The 26,913-nt window shown below is 41.3% G+C and overlaps 1 protein-coding gene across 1 annotated transcript in view; it reads right to left on the reverse strand.

Moving 5' to 3' along the window:
* Positions 1-26,913, reverse strand: part of SMARCA2 (SWI/SNF related, matrix associated, actin dependent regulator of chromatin, subfamily a, member 2) — a 169,304-nt gene that overhangs the window by 82,219 nt on the left and 60,172 nt on the right. The window contains 10 exon segments of the mRNA XM_023509150.1: positions 782-828; positions 4,290-4,376; positions 4,964-5,071; positions 13,422-13,535; positions 14,986-15,228; positions 17,764-17,874; positions 18,532-18,598; positions 19,959-20,122; positions 23,726-23,873; positions 25,183-25,283. Coding sequence (XP_023364918.1) covers positions 782-828; positions 4,290-4,376; positions 4,964-5,071; positions 13,422-13,535; positions 14,986-15,228; positions 17,764-17,874; positions 18,532-18,598; positions 19,959-20,122; positions 23,726-23,873; positions 25,183-25,283 — 1,190 coding nt within the window.

The raw sequence follows: 26,913 nt of genomic DNA on the forward strand, positions 1-26,913 counted from the left end.
TATATGTATTTGAAGATACATATTTTCAAAATGTATCTTCCTGATAACTATCCCTGCTCGGAGAACTATCCTCCAAATACCCACTGTGGTCATGCTTTCACCATGCAAACCTGGCCAAGCTCATGGGAGCAGGAATGACCATAGGACCCAGAGGAAAGAGAGATGAGGAGAGCCTGGTGGCCTAGCTTCTGGATGGGTTTCAGTTCTTGGTTCTTAGCCCAGTGATACTATCTGTCCTTGAAATCCAAGAATGAAGCCAAAATCCAAATAATAAACATTCCCTGGTGCAAAATAAGTAAAACAGAGACTTTCTGCTAAGGCATGGATGGCATTACTCTTTTCAATATCCATTGCTAATGAAAAACGTTTCATATGTAATCACACTCTAACAATTTACTGTGAAATTATACACACTTATAGCAGATGAGACATTTCCTATCATGCACATTAATGCTATATATCAATGTGCAGGTTAATAAGACAAATGCTCTTCTAGCCTAAGCTTTACTTCTTTTAGTTAGAAGCAAAAAACCTTTGGAACTTCAACAATATTTTTAGAACACGAGGATACTATTAAGCCGATTAAATGAGATCTATGTCCCATGAATAGAGGGAAATAGTAATTTATGCCAGTAAAGTAAAAGAAAAAGCTGGTATCAGTTAACAACTTCTATACCTCAGCTGAGGAGCTGGGGGGGGGCTGAGAAGGCTGAAAGTGTGTATTTTATGTAGGATCGGTAATGCTATTTTTTGGAAGAACAAAAAATAATTTAAAATTTACCCATTGATGACTCCATTTGAATAGCCCAGGTGTTCAGCAAAGGATTCCTTTAATAGAGAAAGAAAAGAATGATTTAAAAAATGCACTTACTAACTTAATGATTACTTTTAGTGAGGTCATCCTATCTATTTCTGGAGTATAGTTTAAACAAACAAAATAGTTAACGAATAAGCAAATACTCATTATAAGATGAGTCAGAAACTCAGTGTCTCTGAGTTCAGACTTTTGTGCCAACAGAAATGTGTCCTGAGAGCTTCTTCAAGTCTGTGGACTTTCATACTCAGATGATAGTGCCGGTTCACTCATCAAACAAAGTCTGGGCACCCACTGGCCCAGGGCTGAGTCTGTAGTTGTTTCTGAGCATCCCGCCTCAAGGAGCATCCACCCTCAAGGAGTATCCCCCCTCAAGGAGTATCCCCCCTCAGTGAGTATCCACCTTCAAGGAGTATCCACCCTCAAGGAGTATCCACACTCAGGGAGTATCCCCCCTCAGGGAGTATCCACCCTCAAGGAGTATCCCCCCTCAGGGAGTATCCACCTTCAAGGAGTATCCACCCTCAGGGAGTATCCACCCTCAAGGAGTATCCACACTCAAGGAGTTCACAGTCTAGACCAGAGAAAGAGCTCCATACAAGCAAAGCAGGATTAATATGTAAACATAAACATATGTATGGCAGAAACATTTACCAATACAAATAATGCAACCATATAATATAATTCTTAGTTTGGTGAAATCCTAACATCCCTTTTATACTGTTTTTCTCTGCTATAAGTAAGGCCAAAGGAACACCACCCCTCAGGTGTCCAGATTCTACCTTTAGAATACAGAACTTAATCACACAAATCCCCTTTTACTGACTTAGAGGAAGTAAGAGATTACTCTTCTCCATGTGATTTCACCCTCTGACTTTATGGGAACTGAGACCATCCAGGGGGTTGGAGAACAAGTCACATCTTCAACTCAATCACCAGCTGCCTTCCTTTTCTGCCTTCCAACCTCCCCTGATCCCTGCAGCTTTTCCTCCAAGGGGACTGGCCCTTTCCCTTTGGACTTGACCTAACTCTCAAATATAATATGGTCATTGTTTATGGCAGGCTCCAGACCCTGCAGCAAAATTAACACTGATAAACAAAAAGTCCTACTCCAACCCCTGGAACAAGCTTATACTCATTAAGTTCCATCCCTCTCTCCAAGCAGGGTTGTAAAAACCAAAGATGCTAAGTGTCAAGGGATGGTGATAAGATTAGTTATTTTAACTGACTGTATTTTAAAAATACAGTTTTCATTTCAGTTTGAAGATTCCCAGGGAGGCAGTGAGATCAATTCTGAGACTGAGCTTCTGGTATGATTTAAGATGAACGAAGGTGTGTGGAAAACAAAATACAACAAAGGCCAATGTCACACCACCATCTCTGATCCATAATTGTCAATAGATTCTCCAATAACAATGAGTTTCTTGTTTCCAAGAATACAACATTCCTGAAAGGCTTTTGTTGTTGTTAAAATGAATTTGCCAAAGTCTGCCTTTCTATTGATGGCTACGTAAAGTGTAAACGTGCAGGTGTCAGAAGGTGTGGCGGTCCTAAACTTATCTTTCACAGGTCCCCCTCCACCCTTCTCTGTACCTCAGACAGAAGCTGGAGGACAGAAGGCATCATCTCCTTTCCAGGCTCAGCAGGTTTCCAAGGGGAATTTTTTTATGGTAGCCAAAATGAGGTGAGAATGACACTTAACCTCCATGCTTCTAACTCCCCAAAGCCCTCTACAGCACAGAGTAAACATCTTAACATTTCTTTTAGGAATAATGGGACACTGGGTGACAGCTAAGTCAGATACCACCCCAGTCATTTCATCATTATATCTTTTTTTCCTGGCCTGTCCCAACCCAGCAAACACCCACCCACTACTAATTTGTTGACACCTTACATCCATTTACCTCAACTTCAACTTGTAAGATGCCTCACATTATTGTTTAAAAGTTGATCCTCGGGTGGCGCCTGTGGTTCAGAGGAGTAGGGCGCCAGCCCCACGTGCCGGAGGTGGCGGGTTCAAACCCAGCCCCGGCCAAAAAAATAAAAAATAAAAAAATGTTAAAAGTTGATCCTCCCACCAGTCTTATAATCTGTTAATACCCCCATTACAAAGCAAGCAAATCACAGCTTGGATGTTCTGAGTGACTGACCCCGGCCACAGTTAAAGTGGCCTGTGATAGGAACTCCTTCAGCTAACATCAAATAACTGTGGGTTTTGGGTGAGTTTTCTTTGAAGTGTTGTTTCAAAATGACTGCTGTCTTTTTACTTAGGTCTATAGATACTCTCCCCTACATCTATGAAAATCCTCCTGGGTGAAGGGCTCAACTACAGCTTGGACTTTACCTAACAAATACAAACAATGTAACCTAATTGTAGTACCCTTATGTTAATCCCCCCCCCAAAAAAAAACCCCTATGCCTATGGATACTCTCCCCTATGGACTTGAGGGCAAAGTATCATTTTTTCTAATTCCTCAGCAAAGTTAGGACAGGACTCTAGTATAAGGGCCCTATAGTAGAGGGTCAAAACTTTGATCCAACAAGCGCAATTGCCAAATAAAAATGAGGAGGAAAAAAAGGACTATTTGAGGTCAAGAGTATTTCAACTCAGTTTTTATACTGTGATGAGGTTTTAATTTTCCAGAAGTCTCTATTTATATTTTTAAATAAATTGATGCAGGCACTGGGGCCCTGCGGTGACTTTCCCCATGTGTCCCGGTCATTCTGCAGTAGAAAGCAGGCACTGCACTGGCAAATAACTGCCGCCAGGACCATTTATCTTTACAGCAATGTTAAAAAACGAGAGCGCTATTGTGGCTTCTTTTCATTTCTTCTCAAGTCAATTGCTCCTACTGGGGTGAAACACTGTCAATTTAGGAAACTTAGTCACATGTCGTGAACAAGGCACAAAATGTCCCCTTTCCTAAAAGGAGCTTTCTAGAAGACCCGAGCATCAGGATAAAAGCACAGATTTACATCATCACGATAGAAACAAGAAAGGAAAAATACAAATCAAAGCAACCGAGTAAAGCCAGCGCCTTTTACAAAGAAAATATTTGAAGAGCATCTTTGTCTCTGAGAGGTATAGGTGCATTATTTTAATATTTTTCACAGCCTCCTTCTGTGGAAACTTGATGTATTTGTCATTATCTTCAATCTCAGAGCTCCTACCGTACGTAACAAGGTGATTCATAGTACTTACCCACCCCTACAAAATAAGCCATCGCTTACAACCTTTTCTCACTACTTTAAACTCTCAGTTATAAAATTCCAGATGTTCATGTGCTTGGTGCCAACGAGAATGCATAACCAGAAAACTCGTGTTCGTTAATTCTCCGTGTTGGAATTTCAGACCATGCTGTTTCAGCTTCCCCAAACATGTTTTAAACCTCTTTTGGTTTTTGTTTTCTGGGTTTCCTAAGTGACATTAGTGGAACCAGCACAATCAGGACCCGAATGCACAACTGAGACTTGCCTCGATGTGCTGGAACATGTACGGGTGGTTGCAGATCTTTCTCAGCTGCATGATAGTGTTCATAAGTGTCTTAGCGCCTCCTTTTCCCTGAGAGCAAGAAGAAAGTGAAAAAGAGAACAAATTACTAATTTATCAGGTATTTCCAATGTTTAAAAACGGGGCCTCTTAGAGAAAGGGCAAAGTGCCATAGGTCTTCTCAGTAACCCCTTGTGGTTCAAAGCTCCTGTTACATGCAGAAGTTTCTGGGTTAGATACTACCCTACAGAAAAGGTGAACCTTCAAGCATCATGCCCAGATGATGGCTTTGTGATATGACTGTCTACTTCCAGGATTCTGGAAGACAGAAGCGCAGAACAGATGCCCAGGGAGTGGAACTGGATTTTAAAACCTTCTCAAATGCCATCCTAAGCTTAGGCAGAATATATTTTCTGCAGAATTGACATGAGCAGAACTCTTAACTATTTTGGTCACATGAACATACTTCTTTCTTCCAGTCCCAAAGCAGTTAAGAGCTTCAGAGATTTCCTTTGGCAGCTACAGTAGCTGCAAAAGAAGCCTAGTGATTTACTTTAACAAATCAGCACCAGCGGGGATACTTCCTGGGAACAGGCAGTGTCACAGCCATGAGAAGACATCTCCTGACACCTTGGGTGGCATCACCTTCCGCAATGTACCTTCTTGTCTTTCTCAGAGCCATCTGTGAGGAGGATCCCCTTGGCTTGCATGTGGCGATACAGAATCTTCTGCAGAGCTGACATGTCACACTTGATCACATATTCCACCTGGGGAAAAGAGAACAGAGCGTAGGGACGAGCAGGGGAAAGCTGCTGCCTGCTCTAAGCAGACTGCTAAGACGCCGCTTCCACTCCCAGAAGCATGGAGGTATCTCTGTTCCCCTTTCTTGGATTCATGGAGTCCGGGATTAGATGTAGGCAATAGAGATCAGGGTTATCATTATTAAAGGTACAATCAGGATGGTGGGACCTTCCAAAGGTTATGTGTCATTGAAGCTAGAGTCGTGTTTTCTAAAATTTCTTGACTTGGTTTTATATTTGAAAGAATGGCTTAAGCACTGTTTAAATTAAAAAAAAAACACACACACACATTCAATATAGGGTATTTTTAGTACTTCCTCTGCTTCCCAACTATACAATTTCATAGGAACAGAATAGTTTTAGGAAAAGCAGAGATTGGCCAATATCCTATGATTTTCCTTGTAAAATGTTTTTTAAATGGTCACCTGTGGCCATCCCCAATACTAGTCGTAAAATGAGATTTATAATAGCCCTAAGGTGACTGTCATTAACCTCGGTGCAACAGGATATAACCTAGTGAGGACAACAGGTGGAGGAGAGAAATTAATCCCAATTGGACACAATTTTATGAACATCCAAAAAAGGACAGGGCCTCCTGTACTTCTAGTGGAAATGCCATTAAAAAACAATTTACAACAGTTAAAGGGAATTCACGTGCCTCTGGTTTATCACACACCTGCAATGCTTTGTCATACTACTAATGTATAAAATATGCCTTGATTATTTCCTATTATTGTTTTTCCTTATGAAAAAAAAAAATCCCTAAGAATACAAATGTGCCATTTTCATAATAAATGTCAGATTAATGCCTAGAAATATGCACAATGTGATTAAAACTAAATCAGCAAGCTAACTAATGTTTAATAAACTGATTAAGAATGATCTGGTTCTTTTTAGCTCGGAAGGCCAGGGACAGGAGGTCACAGGTGAAGAAAAGTTGACTATTCATTGAATTGTTCTAGAAGGAACCTGTCAGGCCAGACGGAACCACAATTAATAGTGTTTTGCCACTCGTTTTGGCACACCCAATCAGATTAGAGAAAAGCTTAGTCTTCTGCAGAAAAGTTAAAGAGGACCAAGTAACCCACCAAAAACATGCTTTAGTTTTTAATGCCTTTCTTGGCGGAGAAAAGAAAAAAGAAAATCACCCAGCTTAATAGTAAATATGCTTTGTGTTTTAAACATCTGATCGTGTTATATGCTTGAACTATTTCTTTTTCTTTTGTAAAATTTTTCATATTTTCCAGCTTTACTGACGTGCAATTAATAAATAAAGATTGTACATATAAAAGGTATACAATGTGAGGCTTTGGTATACACAAAATGATTACCACTATCTTTCTACTTTTTCAAGACTGTTAACTCCCAATGAAATTTGATCACAGTCAAGAAAAATATTAACTTTAGACTTTACCAAAAATAACGATAAAGACTTCATCAAAGACTAATATTACTGAGCCCTTTCTGTGCACCAGGCCCTATGAGAAAGCTTATTGTACCTTCTCTCATTTAACTCCCACCAGAGCTCTATTGGGACAGTTACATTTAGTCTCCTCATTCTATAGATAAGGAATCTGAGCGTCAGAGAGCATTAGCTACTGGCCCAAAATGATACAGCAGTATCATCTGGGTGCAGTTTGGGTTTGAAAGAGAACCCACTCTTTTAAGCTCCATGCTAAGGATGAGCAAGCAGACTTTCAGGCTTTCTGCCTCTGCCTGATGTCTGCCTGAACCTGACCTCCCTGCTGGCTTATTCAAACCTCCCTGAATGTGGAAGAGATGGCTGATGGTTGTTTGAAGTGCATGGGAGGAAGGCAGATCCAGAATTAGGGACAAAACCCTCATCACCTTCCCCATCCATCATTCCGCCACTGTTAAGGGCTAGAGGTGAGGAGTCTGGAAAGCCAGAGACACGCATGACATGGTGGTGACAGGCACGCCAAGCACCCTCAAAAAGGCAGCGGAGAGGCAAGCTCCCCTCGAGGACCTGACAGCTGCTCTTAGAAGGTGAAGTCTCCTTCTTTGCACAACTAGGGGATGATAGAAGCTGGTTTGCTACACATGATCACAATCACTGTTATAAGCTTCACAACGCTATTTTATATTTGTTTCTAGAAGCTTCTCAAACAACTCCAAGCTATTTGGTTTGTTTTGTGCTTTTCTCCAAGCCTGGGATGTTCTTAGTCTTAGGGCTCTATTCTAAATCCTACTCTATTTTAAGGGTTCTTTTTAAGATCTTCCCCAATTACCCTCTCAGCAAAGCCAATTTCCCTTTCATTTCCCTCAAAGAATTTGGTCAGTAAGCTTTTTGGATGGCATCCCCCCATTCACAGAGACATGCTAAAGCATATTCCCAATATCTGTTTACATATTTATTTATAAATTATGATATGCACGTACTAAAATTATGTCAAGCTATGCGTTACCTTTAGGGCATGGGTCAGTGTTAAAGGTGGTTGACTTACATCCATATTTCAGGGTGCCAGTTTGATGCTATCTATTACTTTCGGTCAGTTCCAGCCCAATTACCCTATGATGCAGTTGATGAAAACCCACACCAGGAATGGGAAAAGAGGCAGGATGGCCTTTTTCTCATTGTTCACCTAGGCTTCCATTATTCATCTTGTTTTCAACCTATACTTTTTTGCAGAATCCTTTTAAGCCCTTCTGGGGATCTGGGGTGTTAGTTTAGCTAAAATCAGATCATACTAAATCCCCTTATCAGGGTACAGGGAAACTCACAATGCTTCACAGTAGGCAAAAAGTAAATGAAGCAGGCAGCAGAGGATGAGCGGGCTGTCAGCTGCCCCAGGGGCGGGGAGGCCGTCTAATAGTCTATGGTAGGCACATGACTGACTTTCTAACATACACATACATACCACCAAGTATCTGTATATTAACTATCAATAAAGCTTAAAGTTTTATTTTTAAGAGAAACATCTTAAAACAGATGTTCAAACATCTTTCTGTATCCCAACAGATTACTAGAGGGCACCCTCCCCACCCCCCACCCCCCTGACTCATGTGTGCAAACTGGAGACCCCTGCCCCCAAATACTCAAGTGCCTGGGTCATTCATTCTGATGGGATGGACGATGCTGCCGTTCATTGCCACACCATCATTCAGTGTGAGTAGACCTTCTCTTCATGGCCAAGTCTGCTGACCTCTCAACCCATGTCTCCCATTCCTGGTGTAGCCCCTGCACCTCCCACCCAGCCGAGTACAGAGCAAAGCACAGAGAAGGCAATTGATAACTGCACAGAGAAGGCAATTGATAACTGCACATGGAGAGAAGGGATGCACTGAGCAATTCTAAAGCAGTCACACTGCCCAACAGTGAGGACGGGAGAGGAGTTTCTATAAGGATCATGCCAACTTCAACTCTGCTGGGTGTGAGCTCAGTCCCCCCCAAAATGTGACAGTACCTGTTTACAGCATGAATGAAAAGCACCTGAAAATATACTGGTGCTGTAGGAAATGAAATTTGTGATTTCTTTTTTCTTTTTGAGACAGAGTTTCACTATGTCATGCTGGGTAGCCAACTGTCACAGATCACAGCAACCTCAAACTCTTGGGCTCAAGCAATTCACTTGCCTCAGCCTCCCAAGTAGCTGGGACTACAGGCGCCTGCCACAATGCCTGGCTATTTTTCTTTTGTTGCAGTTGTCACTGTTGTTTAGCTGGTCCGGGCTGGGTTCAAACCCACCAGCCTTGGTGTATGTGGCTGGCACTGTAACTACTATGCTGTGGGAGCCAAGCCAGAAATGTGTGATTTCTTGAGGGGAGTGATTCTCCCAATAAGGTAAGCTTGTGTGAGCCACTGGAGCCATGTTTGTTCAAATTACATGTAAAACTGAGGTGTAAGCCTCATGTGCATGACAATCAGCTCCTAAGGATTCTTATGTCAGCTAATGGCTTAATTGGTCCCTACAAGTACACAAATAAGGGGATTATATTGGCTCAAAGTCTCTTCTCAAATAACCCTTAGAAATATGTGAGCTTTATTCATAGTTTCTGCCTGAATACTATTCTTAATTTCTACCCTTCCTTCCCAAAGAATGTATTATTGGAACAACAAGAATAGACTACTATGGGTGATATATTACCACGCTATGAACTGAGATTTTTTTTTGTTTTTTTGTTTGAGACAGAGCCTCAAGCTGTCACCCAGGGTATAGTGCCATGACATCACAGCTCACAGCAACCTCCAACTCCTGGCTCAAGTGATTCTCTTGCCTCAGGTTCCCAAGTAGCTGGGACTACAGGCGCCTGCCACAACACCTAGCTATTTTTTGGTTGCAGCTGTCATTGTTGTTTGGTGGGTTGGGGCTGGACTCGAACCAGCCAACTCAGGTGTATGTGGCTGGCGCCTTAGCTGCTTGAGCCACAGGTGCCGAGCCTAAACTGAGATTTTTAAATAGTGTGATTCAATTTATGAAAGTCCCAGGTTCTGGAATCTATGGCATGAGAAAGGAAAAAAGTAATAACTAACTATACTGAATATTCTAAACTTTTACATAATGAACATACAAATTGCCCATCTAAACAAAACTTTTTCTTTTTGGTGTTTTATACAAATCATATAAAAATCAAGATTGATTTTAGGTAGGTCAAGCTCTAGTTAACCTCAGACATAATATACATATTTTAGCATAGTCAGACATCAATATGTTCACAGCCAATTATAAGTATAGTTGGTTCTTGATGACATGAATTAACAAAACAGTCAGTACAAGCAGCCTTAAACAGGAGCTAAATTGAAAAATCAATTTTCATTTAGCTTAAGTTGTTTTTGTATAACCCCTTTTCTCTTTGACATTCTTTCTTGAGTATAAGAAATAGATTTTGTGCCAGCAGCTTGGATGTGGTGGCAGTCGGGGGCGCAATTCATTGGCTTGCTCATTAGGAGTTTCATTAGACAAATATTAAAACTAGTATTAAATTTCATTAGACAGTATTAAAACATAGTTTTCCTATGTAGCAGAGCTGCATTTATCAGATTGTGGCCTGTATGTACCTTCTTTGGTTTGGCCGGAGAAAGAACATAAAAAGATGCTTGACAACATTAGACAAATGCAAATTAAAGTTACAAAGTGTCCCTACGCACCTACGGAAATGGCTGAAAATGCTGGAAAACTAACAATACAAAGAACTGATGAGAATATGGAGGAACTGGAATGCTCATATATTGCTGACAAAGTGGTTCTTTTCTTATAAAGTTATATATGCACTGACCATATCACCAAGTAATCATATTGTTAGGTTATTTACTCAAGTGAAACGAAAGCCTCTGTTTTCTGTTTTACACAAAAACCTACACAAATATTTATAGCATATCTACCCATAATCATCAAAAACTGGAGACAACCCAAATGGTCCTCAGCTAAATGGATAAACAAACTGTGTATACCACATAACAGAATATTATTCTGAAATAAAAATGAACCAACTATTAATACACAGAATGACTTGGATGAATCTGTAAACACATTATGCTGATTCAAAGAAACCAGATGCAAAAGGTTACATATTGTCTGATTTCACTCATGGGATTCTGGAAAAGGTAAAGCTCTAAGATGGAGAACAGATTAGTGGTTGCATGAGACTAAGAGTACAGGGAGGATTTAACCAAAAAGGGGTAGCACCAGAGAATTATTTTTGGAGGGCTGGGTGACGGAATTGTTTTGTATTTTTAGCTGTAGGCATGGTTAACATAACTCTATGCAATTGTCAAAACTCAAGCTATATACCAAAACGGGTAAATGAAAAACTACTTTCCTAACTGGTTCTTTTTTTTTTTTTTTATAAAAACATCTGAGAATCACTGCTTTGGGCCAGGCCTAGTGGCTCACACCTGTAATCCTAGCACTCTGGGAGGCCAAGGCGGGTGAATTGTTTGAGCTCAAGAGTTCGAGACCAGCCTGAGCAAGGACAAGACATCATCTGGGGGGGCGGGAGAGGGGATGAGGGAATTACTGCTTTGGAAGTACTTAGCTTTTTCCTGCTGTCAGCCCTAAGTCTTTCTCGCAATTTTTATACAGGCTGAGTAAGACATATTAATATCTTGTTTGTGAGTATGAATAGGTGGTGGCAAAAGAAACCTCCTTGCCCCCTCTCCCCCCCAGGATGACACTTAAATTTCCAAGTCTCCCCATGTAATAAAAATCCTAACAGGGCAATAAAAAGTAGAAAATGAACATAGGGCAAACATCAACAGCACATGCACACATCCCTTGAAGGTTTTACGGGGATAGAGATGTGGGAGGGCTACAGACAGTACAGCAAAGACAAGGGAACACGGAGAAAGAACTTGAAGTAAAGGGGAAAATGGAACTCCCGTTGATAACAACAACAGCAACATAAGTAGAAAATAAGGGACATGGTAAAGGCAGCTGTCCCTAGTTGGGACACCACATGCCTGGCACAGTATTATGAGCTCTATGTCCATCTAATCCTCACAACAATTCTGTGAGGCAGACATTATTTATTTCCCAGTTCGCTGATGAGAACACTAACACCCACGTGAGTTAAGCGACTTACTAGAGTTCACATAGTAAGAGACAGAGAAAGTGATGGGGACGCAGGCCCACTCTGATGGGCAGAGCCCGTGACTTCTACCTTACCAAGTTTCTTCCAAGAAAAGGTAACAAGGTAACCCAGAAAAGCATCCATAAGTAATGTCATATATTTATATTTAATATAATACTCTGGGAACTAATGAGTCCAGGTATAATTTATGCAGAATGCATACTCTTGACAATCTGAGGGTAAATGTATTTTTAAAGAATGTGTATCATCCTTCACCAGTATTCATGAAGCTCTTTTGCAGAAAGAACCATAAGGCAGATATTTCCAAAGCAAAGAATACCTTTGTGATATAATTAATCACCTTGTAATCCTTAATCTGCCAAAAATTTGGAGTTTTTTCCACGATGGATTTTCTTAGGACATACTTTCAACTTATATGTTTTTACAAATCTACCTTAGCCAGTCCTAGAAATGAATAAGTAAGATTACAAAGTTTTATGGGATGAATAACGAAAGGACTGCAGTTAGCAACCTTTTATTTTATACTTCGTTTAAGACAAATTAAAATCTGTTACTATTCCATCTCTATAACTTGCCGGATCACAGGAACAGTAACCCAGGAAGTAGCTGAAGCAGCCACATGACCACTACACACGTACCCATTTATCACTTAGCTGAACAGAAAGGGCCTTACCCAGAAGCCAAGACCACAGGAAGGCACAGGAAGTGTCAACAACATTCAATATCCAAGATGCATTTAACAACACAATAAAATACTTAAACATTCCTACTTTCCCTTGGCCAAGCATGGTATAAAAATAATTTTTCATTTTTAAATTTTTATGACTGCTAATGAGTACAGGATTAGGGAATAAAATTCTCCCTTAGCAAAGTGATCAACTTTGTACACCATCTTGCCAACTCCCACTTAAGTATGAACAGGATGAACCAACTGTCCAAAAATAGAGTTGTTACCCAGAAAAACCACAATCATGCAAAAAATAAGACATTTCAGAATCGGCCCATTTAAAGAAAAAACTCAAATGCCTCAAATCAAAATATCTCCTGCAATGAATAGAATACAATACTAAACTATCTTCAAAAGAATGAAACCTAGAACTCAAAAGTGCAAGATTCTAAAAGGCGATCAGAAATATTGAACGAATATACAACTCCAACCCCCAAACGCAGAGCTAAGGCCTTAAGCACTGAAAATTCGATTTCTATAAAGCAATCTGAAAAATACTCAAGTGTTCACAGGAACCGAATTTTTTTGGTGCAGGACAAAAACCATGCCCCAGAATAATGAGATGATGTGTTTGTAATTTGCAGGGCCTCTATTTTTTACTTACTGTTAGATGGTGACATCATAAACATCAAATATTGAATAAACTTCTGAGAAACTGGCAAATGTATACGATGCCCTTCAATAATGATACAAGTCCCAACGTCAAACCCTTGTTTAGCTTACAAGCAGAGCACTTTTGTGGTGCCTATGGAACTTAATGCAGTCAGTAACTTAAAAAAAAAATCTAAAATTAAAATGTAATGAGACTCAAGGAATTTGACAAGTTTATAAATCTGCCCCCAAGAATCTGGAAACAAGAGACCCTGAGTATGCAGTAATACCCCTTCTCTCTAGCCCTACCAAACACAAAAGCCCTTTAAGATATTTTCATGATACTTGGGACTAAAATAAAACCTACTGATTTAGAAACATAATTTCAGGGGTAGGTACTTCATATATTTGCAAGGGAGAAAAACCACAACTTTTAAATTTGCAACATACTTTTTCTGGAAGCTGTGATTCAACTTCTTTCTTCAGTCTTCTCAGTAAAAACGGTCTCAACACCTTATGTAGACGCCTAATGATCAATATAGTTTCTTCTTCATTTAAGTCCACCTACAAAGGAAGCATATGTGAATCACTTTTAAACAAAAGGCTGTTTTGTGCAATAAAGCTTTGTGTCACACTTACTATGTGTTTCAATACATGATTTCAACTTTATAGATATTAAAGCCAAGTTGATGCCTCTTACATATAACTCCAAATTGTCTTCCCATCTGCCTCCCAAGTGGTAGGTAATAAAAGGGCCTGTAGATGGGTGTCTATGCCTTAACGCTGAGTTCTGTGGAGAAGGGCCCAGAAGCCACACGTTTTAGATCAGTAGTGTTAACAGCTCAAAATGTTGTGAGGTAAGTGTGACAATAAAGGCTGATTGAGGATTGAGATAGAAAGAGACAAAGGGGTAATAGTTAATGTGTTCCTATTTAAAGTTAGAGCCCTAACATAGGCCCTTCATTTGTAGAGAAATTCAGAGGAACAGGGACTTGAACTAAAAAAGAGGAAGGATAAGAGTAGAGCCAACTTATGCCAGTGGGTCTCTAAGGCTGTACCTTACCTCCTTTCTTTTTCTTGGCCCTGATCTAATTCAAGTGTATTCCTGTTTATGATATCTGAACCTGGCGGTTCCAGCTACAGGGAGGCTGAAGTGAGAGGATCACCTCAAAATAAAAACAAGTAGAACAAAACAAACAAACCAACAAACCTGTAGGGCCAGAGTTGATGGACGCCGCCTTCTACAAATGGGCAAGCAATTGTCTTAACTGCTAACAAATGGTGAATGGGCCTATGAGAACCTCAGAATTAAAGGACCAGGCCGATCAAACGTAAATTTTCCTAACGCATTCTCAGTGGCCTCTCTTCCTATAGTTAAGGAACTACCGATCACAATGACATGCACCCACTTCCATTCTCACAATGGCCCATGCCTTCCTTTCATAAATGTTCTCTAAAACAAGACAGTTGAAAGGATGTATGAAATTCGACAATGACTACTTCAGGAGGAGTATTTATGTACACACAAAACTGAAACTCACACCAAAACCTGAAAACAGTGTGGATAGAAAGTCAGTCTAAACTTTCTCTTTATGTAGAAATACTTTATGGGGAAGTCCAACTTTACAACAAGGGAAGATTTATTCTAAAGCTCGTATTCAGCTCATTGATTTGGTTTGATTAAATTACCCTGACAGCTATCTCTATGGTCATCCTCTCTGCAGCCCACTGCAGATAAGAATTCCATCAGTCAGGAACATTCTCTGGTGGTCTGGCAAGTATGTTGGCAAAAGACAAAGGGGTTAGGATACGCCACATGCTACTAGATCCCTTTTCTTAGGAGGGGAAAATAACCCCAGAATGCGACCATGTCCACCTACTGATCAGCCTCATGAAATAAGTGACACTGTTAAACCACCCTGTGGAGTTTCCGTGGCTCTGATGTTCTTAGTTTTAGGCCCTTTCACTTAATTTTATTGTCATGCAGTGGAAACAAGAAAAGTTAGACAGGTACCCTTTCACCGGTCATGGCAAATGGAGCATTAAACCACTGCTCGAATGTGCTGCAGCTCTTGAAAATTGTGGGGAGGAGGAAGTTGAGCAGGGCCCAGAGTTCAGGGAGCTTATTCTGCAGTGGGGTCCCAGTCAAGAGGATCCTTCGGGGGGCCACATAGTGAGTGTTCAAGACCTGAGTCAGCTTGCAGTGGTGATTCTTCATTCGATGGCCTTCGTCCACTATCATATATTTCCACCGAATCTACGAGAGGAAGGACCAATGTATGGTAAGTTAAGTGGTCCACGGCTGTTTCCAACAGGCATGCAGTGGTGTGAAAAACCAGAGAACCCACACTTGGTATATGATATGATGTCATACTCCTTATGATATAAGAATATCAAGAAAAAGACCATTTTCCATGCCTGACAGATCAAATAAGATATCATATAACAATTTAATGTTAAAGCAACAACATCCCTGGCAGGCTATGTGATCCCAAATGACTCTTTTACAAAGAAGGGTCCAGACCAAAATGATTGATCCTGTGTCTGGATCCTGTGTCTCCCCATCCAGTGCTCCTGCTGTTGGTACTTTATCCCGACCCCTATCCTGGATTTCATGGTCATGGGACCTCTGCTCACGGTAGGCACAGAACGTATGCATCTGCTTGAAGCAATTCTTAATGACTAATTGTTCCAAGCCAGGGCTTGGCTAAATACTGTGTTTTGTTTTCTTTGAATTGATGGATAAAATTTAAAAGTTGTAATATATCACATAAAAATCTGAACATCCAGATCTAAAATTAGATCTGAACATCTCATTTAAAACAAAAATTAGATCTACCCACCGGGGTCCCTCAGTTTACACATATTCCTTACCGGCCAGCTCTAGGAACCCCGGCTTTATCTAAAATAAAAGGATATACTCAAGTGGCAGGGAGTGAAATGCAAAAAATTTCATTCCTCCATTTTTTGGCAAAACTACATGATTAAATACAATACATTCCCTCCATAGGACTGTGACTTAAAAAGTCACAACTGCTCATATGGCACAACTCTCCTTCCTAAGTCTACACAGTCACTGCCCCTTTCCTCTCTCAGACTTCACGTTCAGCCCTCTTCAAGGCCACTATTCAGTGTTTTAAAGTGAAAACACAGAGGAATGTTCCTTTCAGCCTATCCATTCCCTACAGAACAGTGTCAATGGCCAAGAAAAACATCTGGCGCTCAGATGTCCCCAGATCCCACTGCACAGCACCTAGAGAGAGCAGGGAGATGAGGGAAGCATTCTGTACAACCCTTGCCTTCCTCATTAGGAGCTCCAGCCGCGTCAAGGGAAAAGGCATAAAATCATCAGTCAGTCTGGGAAGTACAGGTAAAAGGAGCCACCAGATTTTTCCCCCTTTCCTCTACCACCTCTAAGAAAAGTGTTTAAGAATAATTAACTTTGTAAAATCAACTGCTCCAAACTTGCCAATAGCATGCAAAAGGGCCATCAGACAAAAATGTATTGAAATAAATATTCCAAGTCTACATTCCTGCCTAATTTAGCTTATGAAATAATAATAAACAAGGAATCAGAGGCTTTTGATTTTGCCATTGGGTCTACTACTAATTAGGTCTTCTATTTGGGAAAAATTACTACCCCATTCTATAGCTCCATTTCTCCAGTAACAAATAAAAGCAGTGTATGTCATTACTGGGCATCTCCAATGAATTCTGAAATACATATGCAAAAGAAAAGATATGATTTTTTTTAAAGTATCTCAAATGTACAAACACAGTCCCATAGTAATATTGACAACACATCATTTTGACACTGCCAAATTCATCTCTGAGTCTGAGGAACAGGATTGTTCCAGTGCCATCTCAATTATTAAACCTCCCCTGGGAACAAATTTCTTTTATGTTATTTCCTATGATGTCATGAAGGGAACTATCAGTTCCCAGAGCAAAGGTTTAATGCAGAGACTGCACAGACCCAGAAGGAGAGACTCTGTTCAATTCTGGACATAACTTAGTTTCAGATTATAGTGCTTTCAAAACACCACGGGGGGAAAAAAACTTACTAAAGAAAAAAAAATTAAGTTTTCATTGTTTATTCCATGAAAGACTATTGCTTTCATGATTCTCAATGAGCATATTAGGAGACGAGATGACAAAAATAGAAAAACAAATTAGGAGACGTATAGGTCACAGAAACAACTCTTTCTTAGCTCCAAACAGTCACAGAAACAGCCCTGAGTAATTCGAACATGATAGCTTATTATTTTACCAGGAAAAACCTAAAACGGGGATACCGCAAGAGCTGAAGCTCAAATAAATGTTCATCTGGTGGAGACCATATGGAGAGGAGCCTACTCGTCTTCAGAGAGACAGAGGCACAAGAGGAATGAAGTTACGCTGACAATATCCCAGGGCAACAAAAACAATTATTTCTTTCCTGAGCATGTTCAGGGCTGTTGGAGAGAAAAAAGGGTTGCAGAAGCAACCAGGTGAATTTTTTTTAAGAGATGTAGACTCATTAATTCTGACAGGTAGAAAGGGAGGAGCCCTAGGATCACACAAACACACACTCACACATACACGCACACACACACACACACACACACAAAGCATAAATTTAAAAAACTATGACCAAAATACAGCAAACACTTTCACAGATAAAAAGAATGAGAGACAAGTCATCTAACGATCAAATTATACGACTGAGTACAATTTGAAGAAGGCTTCACACTTTGGTGAGATGGATCCTAATTAGAGAGAAAATAATTTTTTTTTTTTTTTTAAAGCATACCTTTGCAAGAATGTGCTTGTCTTTTATAATGTACTCGTAAGTAGTCAACAGGACGTTGAATTTGCCACTCCGTAGCTGGGGGACAAGAGAGCGACGCATGGCAGGAGTTCCCTGAACAGAAAGAAACATATGTCACCCGGTGGAAGTACATAAGCGTTATTTCTCACTATGCAATGAGGCCCAGACACGTGACTAAGAACGCACACACACACGCAGATTGTCATATACTGATCCATCATCCATGAAGAGTGTCTCAGCTACCTGGCATACATCTTGATACTTTCTAGACCCTTACAGAAAGGTTTTCCCACTGAAGACTGAGGGAGGGGATACTGAAATGGAAATGACCATGACCTTGCGCTAGCCGAGAACCACTGCTCTGTTGCAAGGCTCCATTTCTACAGGAGGGTAGGCAGGTGCTGGACGCCCCGGGAAACGCCTGACTTTGCAGGAACCGTCAGCCCGGTGGCAGCCCGCAGTGAGCCAGTCAGCAGCACGAAGAACGTGCGGTATTTGTCATTTGTATTACTCTCATCAGAAACCCCGCAATATGATAATTAACAATTTTCTTCTGGATTTCACTATCTGAAAGTAATTATGGTTTATTACAGTAATCTTCTTGGGATGATTAACTCTCACGGTTTAGTACATGATGTACATGACAAAACTTTATAACCAAATACAGTTCACAGATGTGCATATGGAATGGAGAAAACAGGGTCTATTTTTTGCTTTTCCACATTTATATATAAATACAGCATTCCAAACCTTGTAAGAAATCTTCACCACAGAAGGAGCCCATTTGTCAAATTCATATGTCCAGTTAGACAGAGTCCTACAGAACAAAAAATACAGAAAGGAAGACATTTGCATAAAAGTCGGTGGTTAAAAAGATGTTCTTACTCATTTTTAGGTCTCACCTTCAAAGAGGCTAGAGAACATAAACTATCTCCACCACATGTTCATTCAAAGGTGTGGAAATAAAAAGGTAAGTCAGAAAGAAGCTGCCACCAAGCATCACAAATTTGTTCGTGGTCATAAAAAAAATCTCGTGTGAAAAATTAAAGAACGCATAAATATAGAAAGAAAAGCCCTAAATTTCATCATGGTATTGAAAAACAGTAATTGCCGGAGCGATTTGGGGAATCTTTGGAAACCGCCATGCAACTTCAGAGAAAAGCTGGATCAGAAGAAGTAAATTACAAAACCACATGAAGATATGAAACAAATCTGTCAAGAGGTAATAGGGGAAGAAATAGTGAATGACTTCCCATACAAAATACAGGTGAAACGCAAAGGATATATAAATATTATAAATACAGATAATTCATATAGAAAGGTCTGCAAAACGTCCCCATTAGACAAAATTTGAAGAAAATATAAAAACAGAATCCTTATTCTTCCTCAAAGTCCAAGTTTATATCAGCACTGAAATCTATAATGAAAACTCAGTGAATGAAATTGCAACCTAAGCCAGATACGCTGACCTCCCAGGGAGTGTGGCTGCCTCACTTAGGAGGTTCAGTAAAGACCTACTAAGAACCGTCCAGCAGGTGAAGTACTGGGACTGTAATGGTGGACAGCGAGGGCCTGTCCTAGGAGGCAGCAGACACATGGAAACACAAGTGCACCTACGGAGGTTACTTTCATGCAAAATTCACAGTTATGACTTTGACTTAGGTTCTGTTTTAAAAAATACAATAAAAGAAGGTTTAAGAATATATAATCTTGGCCAGCACCTGTGGCTCAAAGGAGTAGGGTGCCAGTCCCATATACTGGAGGTGGCGGGTTCAAACCTGGCCCCAGACAAAAAAAAAAAGAATATATAATCTTTTGACTTCATACAAATAAAACTTTTTGCAAATGGAATAAGGAAAAATCAAATAAATCTTAAAACACAATCTTATACACACGCACACACACACCCCTTTCCCCTTCAGGAACCAGTGATGATGAATAGGACCTACTACACAGCGTGTAGCCTGTTAAAATCACTCGGTCCTGGGTTTAAGCAGCCAATCAAAGAGGCCAGGGTGGGGTAGGGTGGGAAATTAAAACCTCAATTCAGAGTACATGCTCTTGGTGATCCTACCGCATGCTACTGTTCTGCCCTAAGTGAAAAACAAGGACAAGCTGCTACGAGGGCACTCGGCAACACGTAGAATGGTGACTGCAGAATAAACGACTTTACTTACGAAAGGGGAACAATGATGAGATAGGGGCCATTGAGTCTTTTGTGCTCCATCAGATAAGTGATGAGTGCAATGGTCTGTATGGTCTTTCCTAGCCCCATTTCATCAGCTAAGATTCCGTTCAAATTGTTATTATACAAGGAAACCATCCATTCCAGGCCCTGGAGCTGAAATGAAGAGTAATTGCTTCAATTATCCAAGATCTGCACAGGTAATTAATACTAATACAACTCAAGTGAGGCTGTGACTTCTTAACTCCTCAGTGCTATACGTTGGGTTTCCCACAGTTGGAGAGTCGGGGAGGCACCAATGCAGACAGAATGTAAAATATGAGCCTGTAATCATCCCTGCTGCCTGGCAGGTGCCGAGTGTTAATCAGATTTAGAAAGGATGGGCTATAGCATACTGGTGGGATTTTAAGCAGCTTTGCTGCTCATCCTTACTTAGCATTTCACAGTATATGACATTCTAGCATTATTACAAATGAAGAAAACCCAAACCTAAAATCTATTCCAACCACTCCAAGAACAAAACGCCAACAGGAAGATTAAAGACAAATAAACCCAAAGCCAGATTTGGCATAGATCATTAGACATAGATATTGAATAGACTATAGCACGAGAAACTGAGGGGCTGGTGAGGAAGCAGAGTGACTGGAGAGCCAGGGCCACTCGCAAGAGGACAGTTTTCTTCCTGGCAGAGAGAAAGTTCCCAGGTAGCACATGGAAACTTTGCACTGTGGATACTCCCCGCGGGCTGCACACAATGGAAGCCGATTGCCCGGAAACATGTTTAAAATACATGTGTTTTTAAAGTACAGCAGCACTGCACCACAGATTCACCTTTGGATTCCCCATGTTTAAGTATAAGATAAACTAAATTGTTAAACCTCTATCCCACAACCACCAATTCCTTTCCACCATCATACCACAGATGCTAGATTTAAATGGTAAGATCAATTATATATACAGTAGAACCTCTGGAAGTTGAAGACCCAGGGGACTGTAACCAGGTGGTCAACATACGGAGGTGAAGGAACTAGGCCTACTGGATGATATATATGTACATGTGGTGCATGTCCAGTCTATGGAAATTATCTCTATGCATACATAAATGCATGTGTATTTATATATAAAATATCTATATCTCTATAATATACATACATACATATACAATTATATATATATCTCTCTGCTAAGGCCAATTTAGCTCGCTAATGATATTACACTTAGGGAAATGTTAAAATTAATTTGTTTTAGGTAAGAACAAAGCGAATGATTGACTTATTTGCAATACTAAGGTCTGTAAAATGCATGCCTCCCTGCAGGAGCTTGCGTTCAAAGAGGAAACCATAAACAAGGCACATGTGTGCGAGTCCCAAGAAGTAGCTGACAGTGCCAACGTATTGACCAGAGAGGGACTTAGAGAGACACTACAATGGCTTGAAGAACTACTTTCATAAGCCACTGGAGCTACCGTGTACTGCGTAAGACTCCCAGTCAGCCTAAGGTTTTGCAGAACTATAGCAACCTCAAGAGATAAGCAGAGAAACAGGAAGAGCTTCCAAGAGAGCGGGCAAAAGATAAAGAGGGGAAGTAACTATAATCTACAGGTGGCAGACAGGAGAAGCTGTGGGCCTATGATGTGACCCCAAGACTGCCAGGCCGTAGGAAAAATCAACTAAATACAAGAAACATTCAGATACTTTGTGGGAGTAGATTTTTTTTTAAACAAAAATCAGTAAAGCAGCTGAGTTTTGCATCTATGTTAATTCAAAACAAGACAGAAGCAGAAATAAGACAGAGGGGATTAGAAATTCACAAGAATTGTGGGAAGTGATTGGACGTGCCCGGGCTGCGGCACTCGGGGGCAGGGAGGGCTGCACGTTGAACCGAGCTTCTGTGGCTCTCCAGGAAGAAGAAGGAGGGTTATGTAAGCTATGTCAAGGTTAAGTAAATACTAACGATACAAAAACCTGTCAAGGAGCAAGAGGACAGAAAGCGTACTCATGGAGAGAACGACCAGGAAGGCTTTGAGCCACATTTGAAACGAGTTTGGAAGGAAAGGAAAAGATCTCATCAGGCAGATATGGGTGGTCAGGTTCCAGGAAGCAGGAACCTCGTGCAGCAGGAACCCCAAATGAGACAGTGCAGGGCATGTCCGGGTGACCCTCCACGGCACAGCCAGGCAGAAAAGCACAAAATTCACATATGAAAGTGGGAAAAGTGAGGTTCAAAAGAAGGATGATAAAGAGTGCTTACAAAGGTGTGGGACAGCAGACAAAAATCAATATGGCACTAAAATTTATTTATGGATAATTGAAAAAAACCCAGGTTTCCCATATACAGATACTCAAAAGTTTATTAGAGCATACTTGAATTAACCACCATGACAGGCAGGCCAAATGATGAAAAAGATGAAAACCAGTCTGGACCTCATGAAAGTGGCATGGTCTTTGGAGAAAATGCTACCTTACTAAGCCCAGAGCAGTGGTCCTCCCTGGAAGACCTAAGCCCTTTCCAGGAGATCCACAAGGTCACATGGCGTGATCTGCCATTTTTACTGTGTTGACATCTGCATAGACGATACAAAAGCCACGCTGGGTAAAAACTGCGGCACTTTAGCCCAAATAAAGCAGTGCTCGACTAGTAATCACTGTATTCTTCCTGCCTGCGCAGTGGCAGCAGACATGGTATCAGGGTTGGGGACCTGATGCCAAAAAGTTGAGAACCATGGCATGCACTTCCCTAGAGCCTATTCTAGAAGACCTTGATTTTACAGGCTGCTAAGTGATGATATATATATAAAAATAGTATTTGATGGCCAAAGAAGTTGAGGAAATACAAAGTTAAACAATGTTAGACAAGTTACTTTCCTACAGGACACTGACGTGATGTGGACCACACACTTGTTTTTGCAGAGTCATTGGTGTGTTGTGAATTACTAAGAGGAGTCGAGAGGTCAGAGTCAGGGTGACCATATGTCCAGATGGCTTGGGACAGTCTAAGATTATGCCGGTTATCAATAGTAAGAGCCTCTATGCCCTCTCACAAGTATCCACATTTGGGATAGTAAATTATATTATGATCCTAGTTACAGCCGAAAGTATGTCCTATATTTAATGAGCACAGAATTTTTCTTAAGGAACAAATATTCCAAGGAACACACTTTGGGAAACACTACACATTGGTAGGAGGTAGAAGACAGGAATTAACCCCAATCCAGACAGGTCAAATAAAGCATCTGTTCCGTTTATAGCCCAGTTTTTAATGAAAGCACAGATGCTCACAACTTCATTGTATCTCAAAAAAGAACAAATGTAGTAGACAGCTACTCCTTAGGTGGCTGAACCCATAACATAAAACTATAGGCACAACCAAAAATTGTAAAGAAACACGTCATTTACTTTGAGATGATGATACAGATGTTCCTACCTTAACGGAAAGTGGCTGGGTTTTCCATGTTGAAGAGATCTACATTGAAACTCTTCTGAATGGTAAGCCAGTACTTATTAAGACAAAATTCATCCCCAGACCACAACAGAGAAAACGGGTGTGGTGAGCCCTAGCAAAGATGGTACCATGGAAGTATTTAACTCTAAAGGAAGAACTGCAAACACCACAGAAGGGATCGCAGTCTTATACATGATGTGGCTAACATGTGCCACTGTCATCAAAACCTCTTCATCAGTCAGCAAGGGCATGGCAAGCTTCAATCCAAATTAGGCAAAAGACTACGATTAGCCAAGGAAACGCAACCATGCCCGTTACCTGGTAATGCTTTAGGGTCCCGTTAATGAGGAGGGCAGACTGCTTCTCCACGCGCTCGGAGATGGCGTGAGCCACGGTGTAGTAGGACTGGGAGCCCCTGGCGCTGTACTGCATGCTGTACTCATCGTCCACATCTTGCTTCGCGGTCCTGAGAATGAGAACGTGGAGAATCACACACAGACATTTGCGTGCATGTGCTAAAAATGCTAAAATGCTAAAAATGCTAAAAAATGAATTGAGAACCTAAAATAAGCTATAATCACTATGGCTTGTTTATCACCCATGACAAGCCTTGCAGTTAAATACGCTACCTGTAATCCTCACACAAACTAAGCACAGTGGGCATTATTATCCTCGTTCTCATTGAGCGCGCGTGGAGAACTTGAGGTTCAGAGAGGTTACTTCATTTGTCTGAGTCACATACAATGGAGTGAAAACAGGATTTGAAAGCTGGTCCCCTTGACCTCAAAAGGCCAATAAGAGCCTGAGCCCTGCACCTGCAGATGAACATTTGGCCAGGGAAGCCGTCCCTGGCTGTTAGGAAACAAAGATAAATCCTATTCTCGGAACACTGGTTGAGCTGGAACAATAGGTGGGAGGCAGCGCAAAGAAGAACTATAGAGGAGAGGTAGGTTTCTGTGCCCTGCTCTTGAACTAGTATCTCATCCCGCCGACAATGAAGAGCCATCGAGGGGTTCTTAAAACCTTCTGCAAAGGACCCTGGCAGTCTGGTAAAATGAAGGTTCCTAAAGTGGGGCACAGAGCTATGGAATAAAAGGGGAAATGTAAGAATGTCTATTCCTGGTTTGTTTTTTTTTTAAGAATCTCATCTTTTAAAATGTGCTCGTTTACATATTGTTTCCCAATGACTGTAATAGCAGAGCTATATAAGCCCACTGATACAGAGGGCTCCACGGCGTGGGTGAGACATCGAGCCAGGGCACTGGGCAGGAGAGATGGGGAGGGCTCAGGGACCGGGTGGGAGATGGTAGCACGGTTGGCTGTGGCAGTGAGGAGAAGATGGGACTGGCATTTCTCACTTGGGGTTCTCGGCAAGTACGGAAGCCGCTAAGGGAGGGAGGAAAGGCAGAGAAGCAGCCAGCTGGGGATGTACGTTTGATTCGTTCAATATGGGACGGACATGCAGAGGACAGGAGTGAAGAAGCCTAGGCGTGAGCTGGGCTGGATGTGGCGACTCAGGAAGGAAAAGAAGCATCAAAGGAGGAAGAAAAGAAGGGAAGGAGGGAGGAAAGGAAACAGGGAAGAAAAGGAAGGAGGGAGGACGGAGAGAAGGAAGGAAGGAAGGGAAGGAGGGAGGGAGCTAAGAGCTCATTGGGGATCTCTGGCAGTTTCTGGAAGTTCGCTCTCCCCGTAAGCAAAGTTTTCTAATGACAACTCATGAAGCAGCATCCTCATACAGTGCATTTCCAAGGGAAAACACTCTGAGGGATACACACTCGATGATCTGCTTAGCGTCCTTCTCGGAAACTTCTTCGCTATTTGGATCCAAAAGTATTTTCTCTTCAGTCTCCTGCCTGCTGGACTCTTCTTCCTCATCCTGTGGAAGGAACAAAGACAGGGAGAAGCTGCATTTTACTTAGGGATTCTCTATGAGGCATTTTTTGAAAAGAGATTAAATGAAGAAGTACATACAACGAAGGGAGGAAGTAAATTTAGCATCTGCTCAGGCAGGCAACACACTGTCTCTCTGCTACTTGAATTACTGAATGAGAGAATGAAAGGAACCCTCTGGGGATCCCTCCCAATCCTTGCTTCTGAGACTAAATAAGTAAACATTAAGCTGGGAAGACAGATATTTATCATTATTTGGTTATCAGAGAGTCCTCTAGACCATATCTGCTCTCACTGACTCAGCAGCATCAGACATTCTTCTTTCCAAAGGTAGACTTTAGAAATCTGAGCGTCCTCCTTCTCATAAAAATGCTCCCTCTGATAAAGCCGGTGGACTTTGATGGCCCCGCCTGCATCCTCTGTAGAGACTCGAAGCCTGTAAGCACACTGCTATCTGTGGCTGATTCATATCACACACTTCTGAGCACCCAGATAAAACTGTCCAGAACTTGGCAGAGGATGCCACACCTCCCACCTCTGGACTGTGCACTGCATCCAGTTTGAAAGCACTGTGAAATATTCGTTATGTCCACTCCTCAGCTGGTGTGGAAGCTTTAGTCTTTCTAGATCAGTATTTTCATTGCTAAAAAAAGGAGTTGTGACCCACAGGTTAAGAACTGCTGTGATCTAGATAATGCAGCAGAGTTTCCTTTAAAAGCAGGTTTAAAAAGAACCGTGCTTTTCCATAACTCTTTTTTTTTTTTTTTGAGACAGAGCCTCAAGCTGTCCCCCTGGGTAGAGTGCTGTGGCATCACAGCTCACAGCAACCTCCAACTCCTGGGCTCAAGTGAGTCTTCTGCCTGAGCCTCCCAAGTAGCTGGGACCACAGACGCCCGCCACAACGCCCGGCTATTTCTTGGTTGCAGCCGTCATTGTTGTTTGGCGGACCCAGGCTGGATTCGAACCCACCACCTTAGGTGTATGTGGCTGGCACCTGAGCCACTTGAGCCACAGGCAACGAGCCTTTTCCATAACTCTTGAATGAAAAAATACGAACTGACACAGTATCAATGCTGAAATCCAACCTGTGATAACCGATCATTTAGAGGCAGAGAGTAAGCAGAGGACTCGGCACAACTCTTTCCTTGAAACTCTGAGAGAGGACGTGACTCTCCACAAGACACTCAGGCTCACTGGTAGCAGGCCTGAGATAAGTTCCCGTTCATCTTCTTCCTGGCTGTCTAGTGCTGTCTGTGCTTGTAGGTCTCAGACTGGCACCTGCTGGTTAGGCAGCCGATTTTACTTTATTGCTGCCCCTCTCTGGCTCTCCCACTCACACAGAAGATTCCTCTGGGGGATCATTCATGGGCCTACTCATCCAAGTAAACAAGACACATTTTAAAATTAATTTTACAACCTTTAAATATCTCAGAGACGGAGTAGCTAGAAAAAAATAGCCTACCACAAAAAGTGTTTGCTCTTTTATGGTTATGATTTTTTTAAAAAATGTAACTCTTATTATTTTTCCTCTTCACCAAAGCAGGAAGTGCTCATGGAAGATTAATATAGAAAACACAGATCCATGAAATAGAAAGAAAATAGCAATTGTCTTAAGA

Source organism: Otolemur garnettii, unplaced genomic scaffold (genome assembly GCF_000181295.1).
Source record: "Otolemur garnettii isolate 467f Iridium unplaced genomic scaffold, OtoGar3 scaffold00006, whole genome shotgun sequence".
Lineage (NCBI taxonomy): Eukaryota > Metazoa > Chordata > Mammalia > Primates > Galagidae > Otolemur > Otolemur garnettii.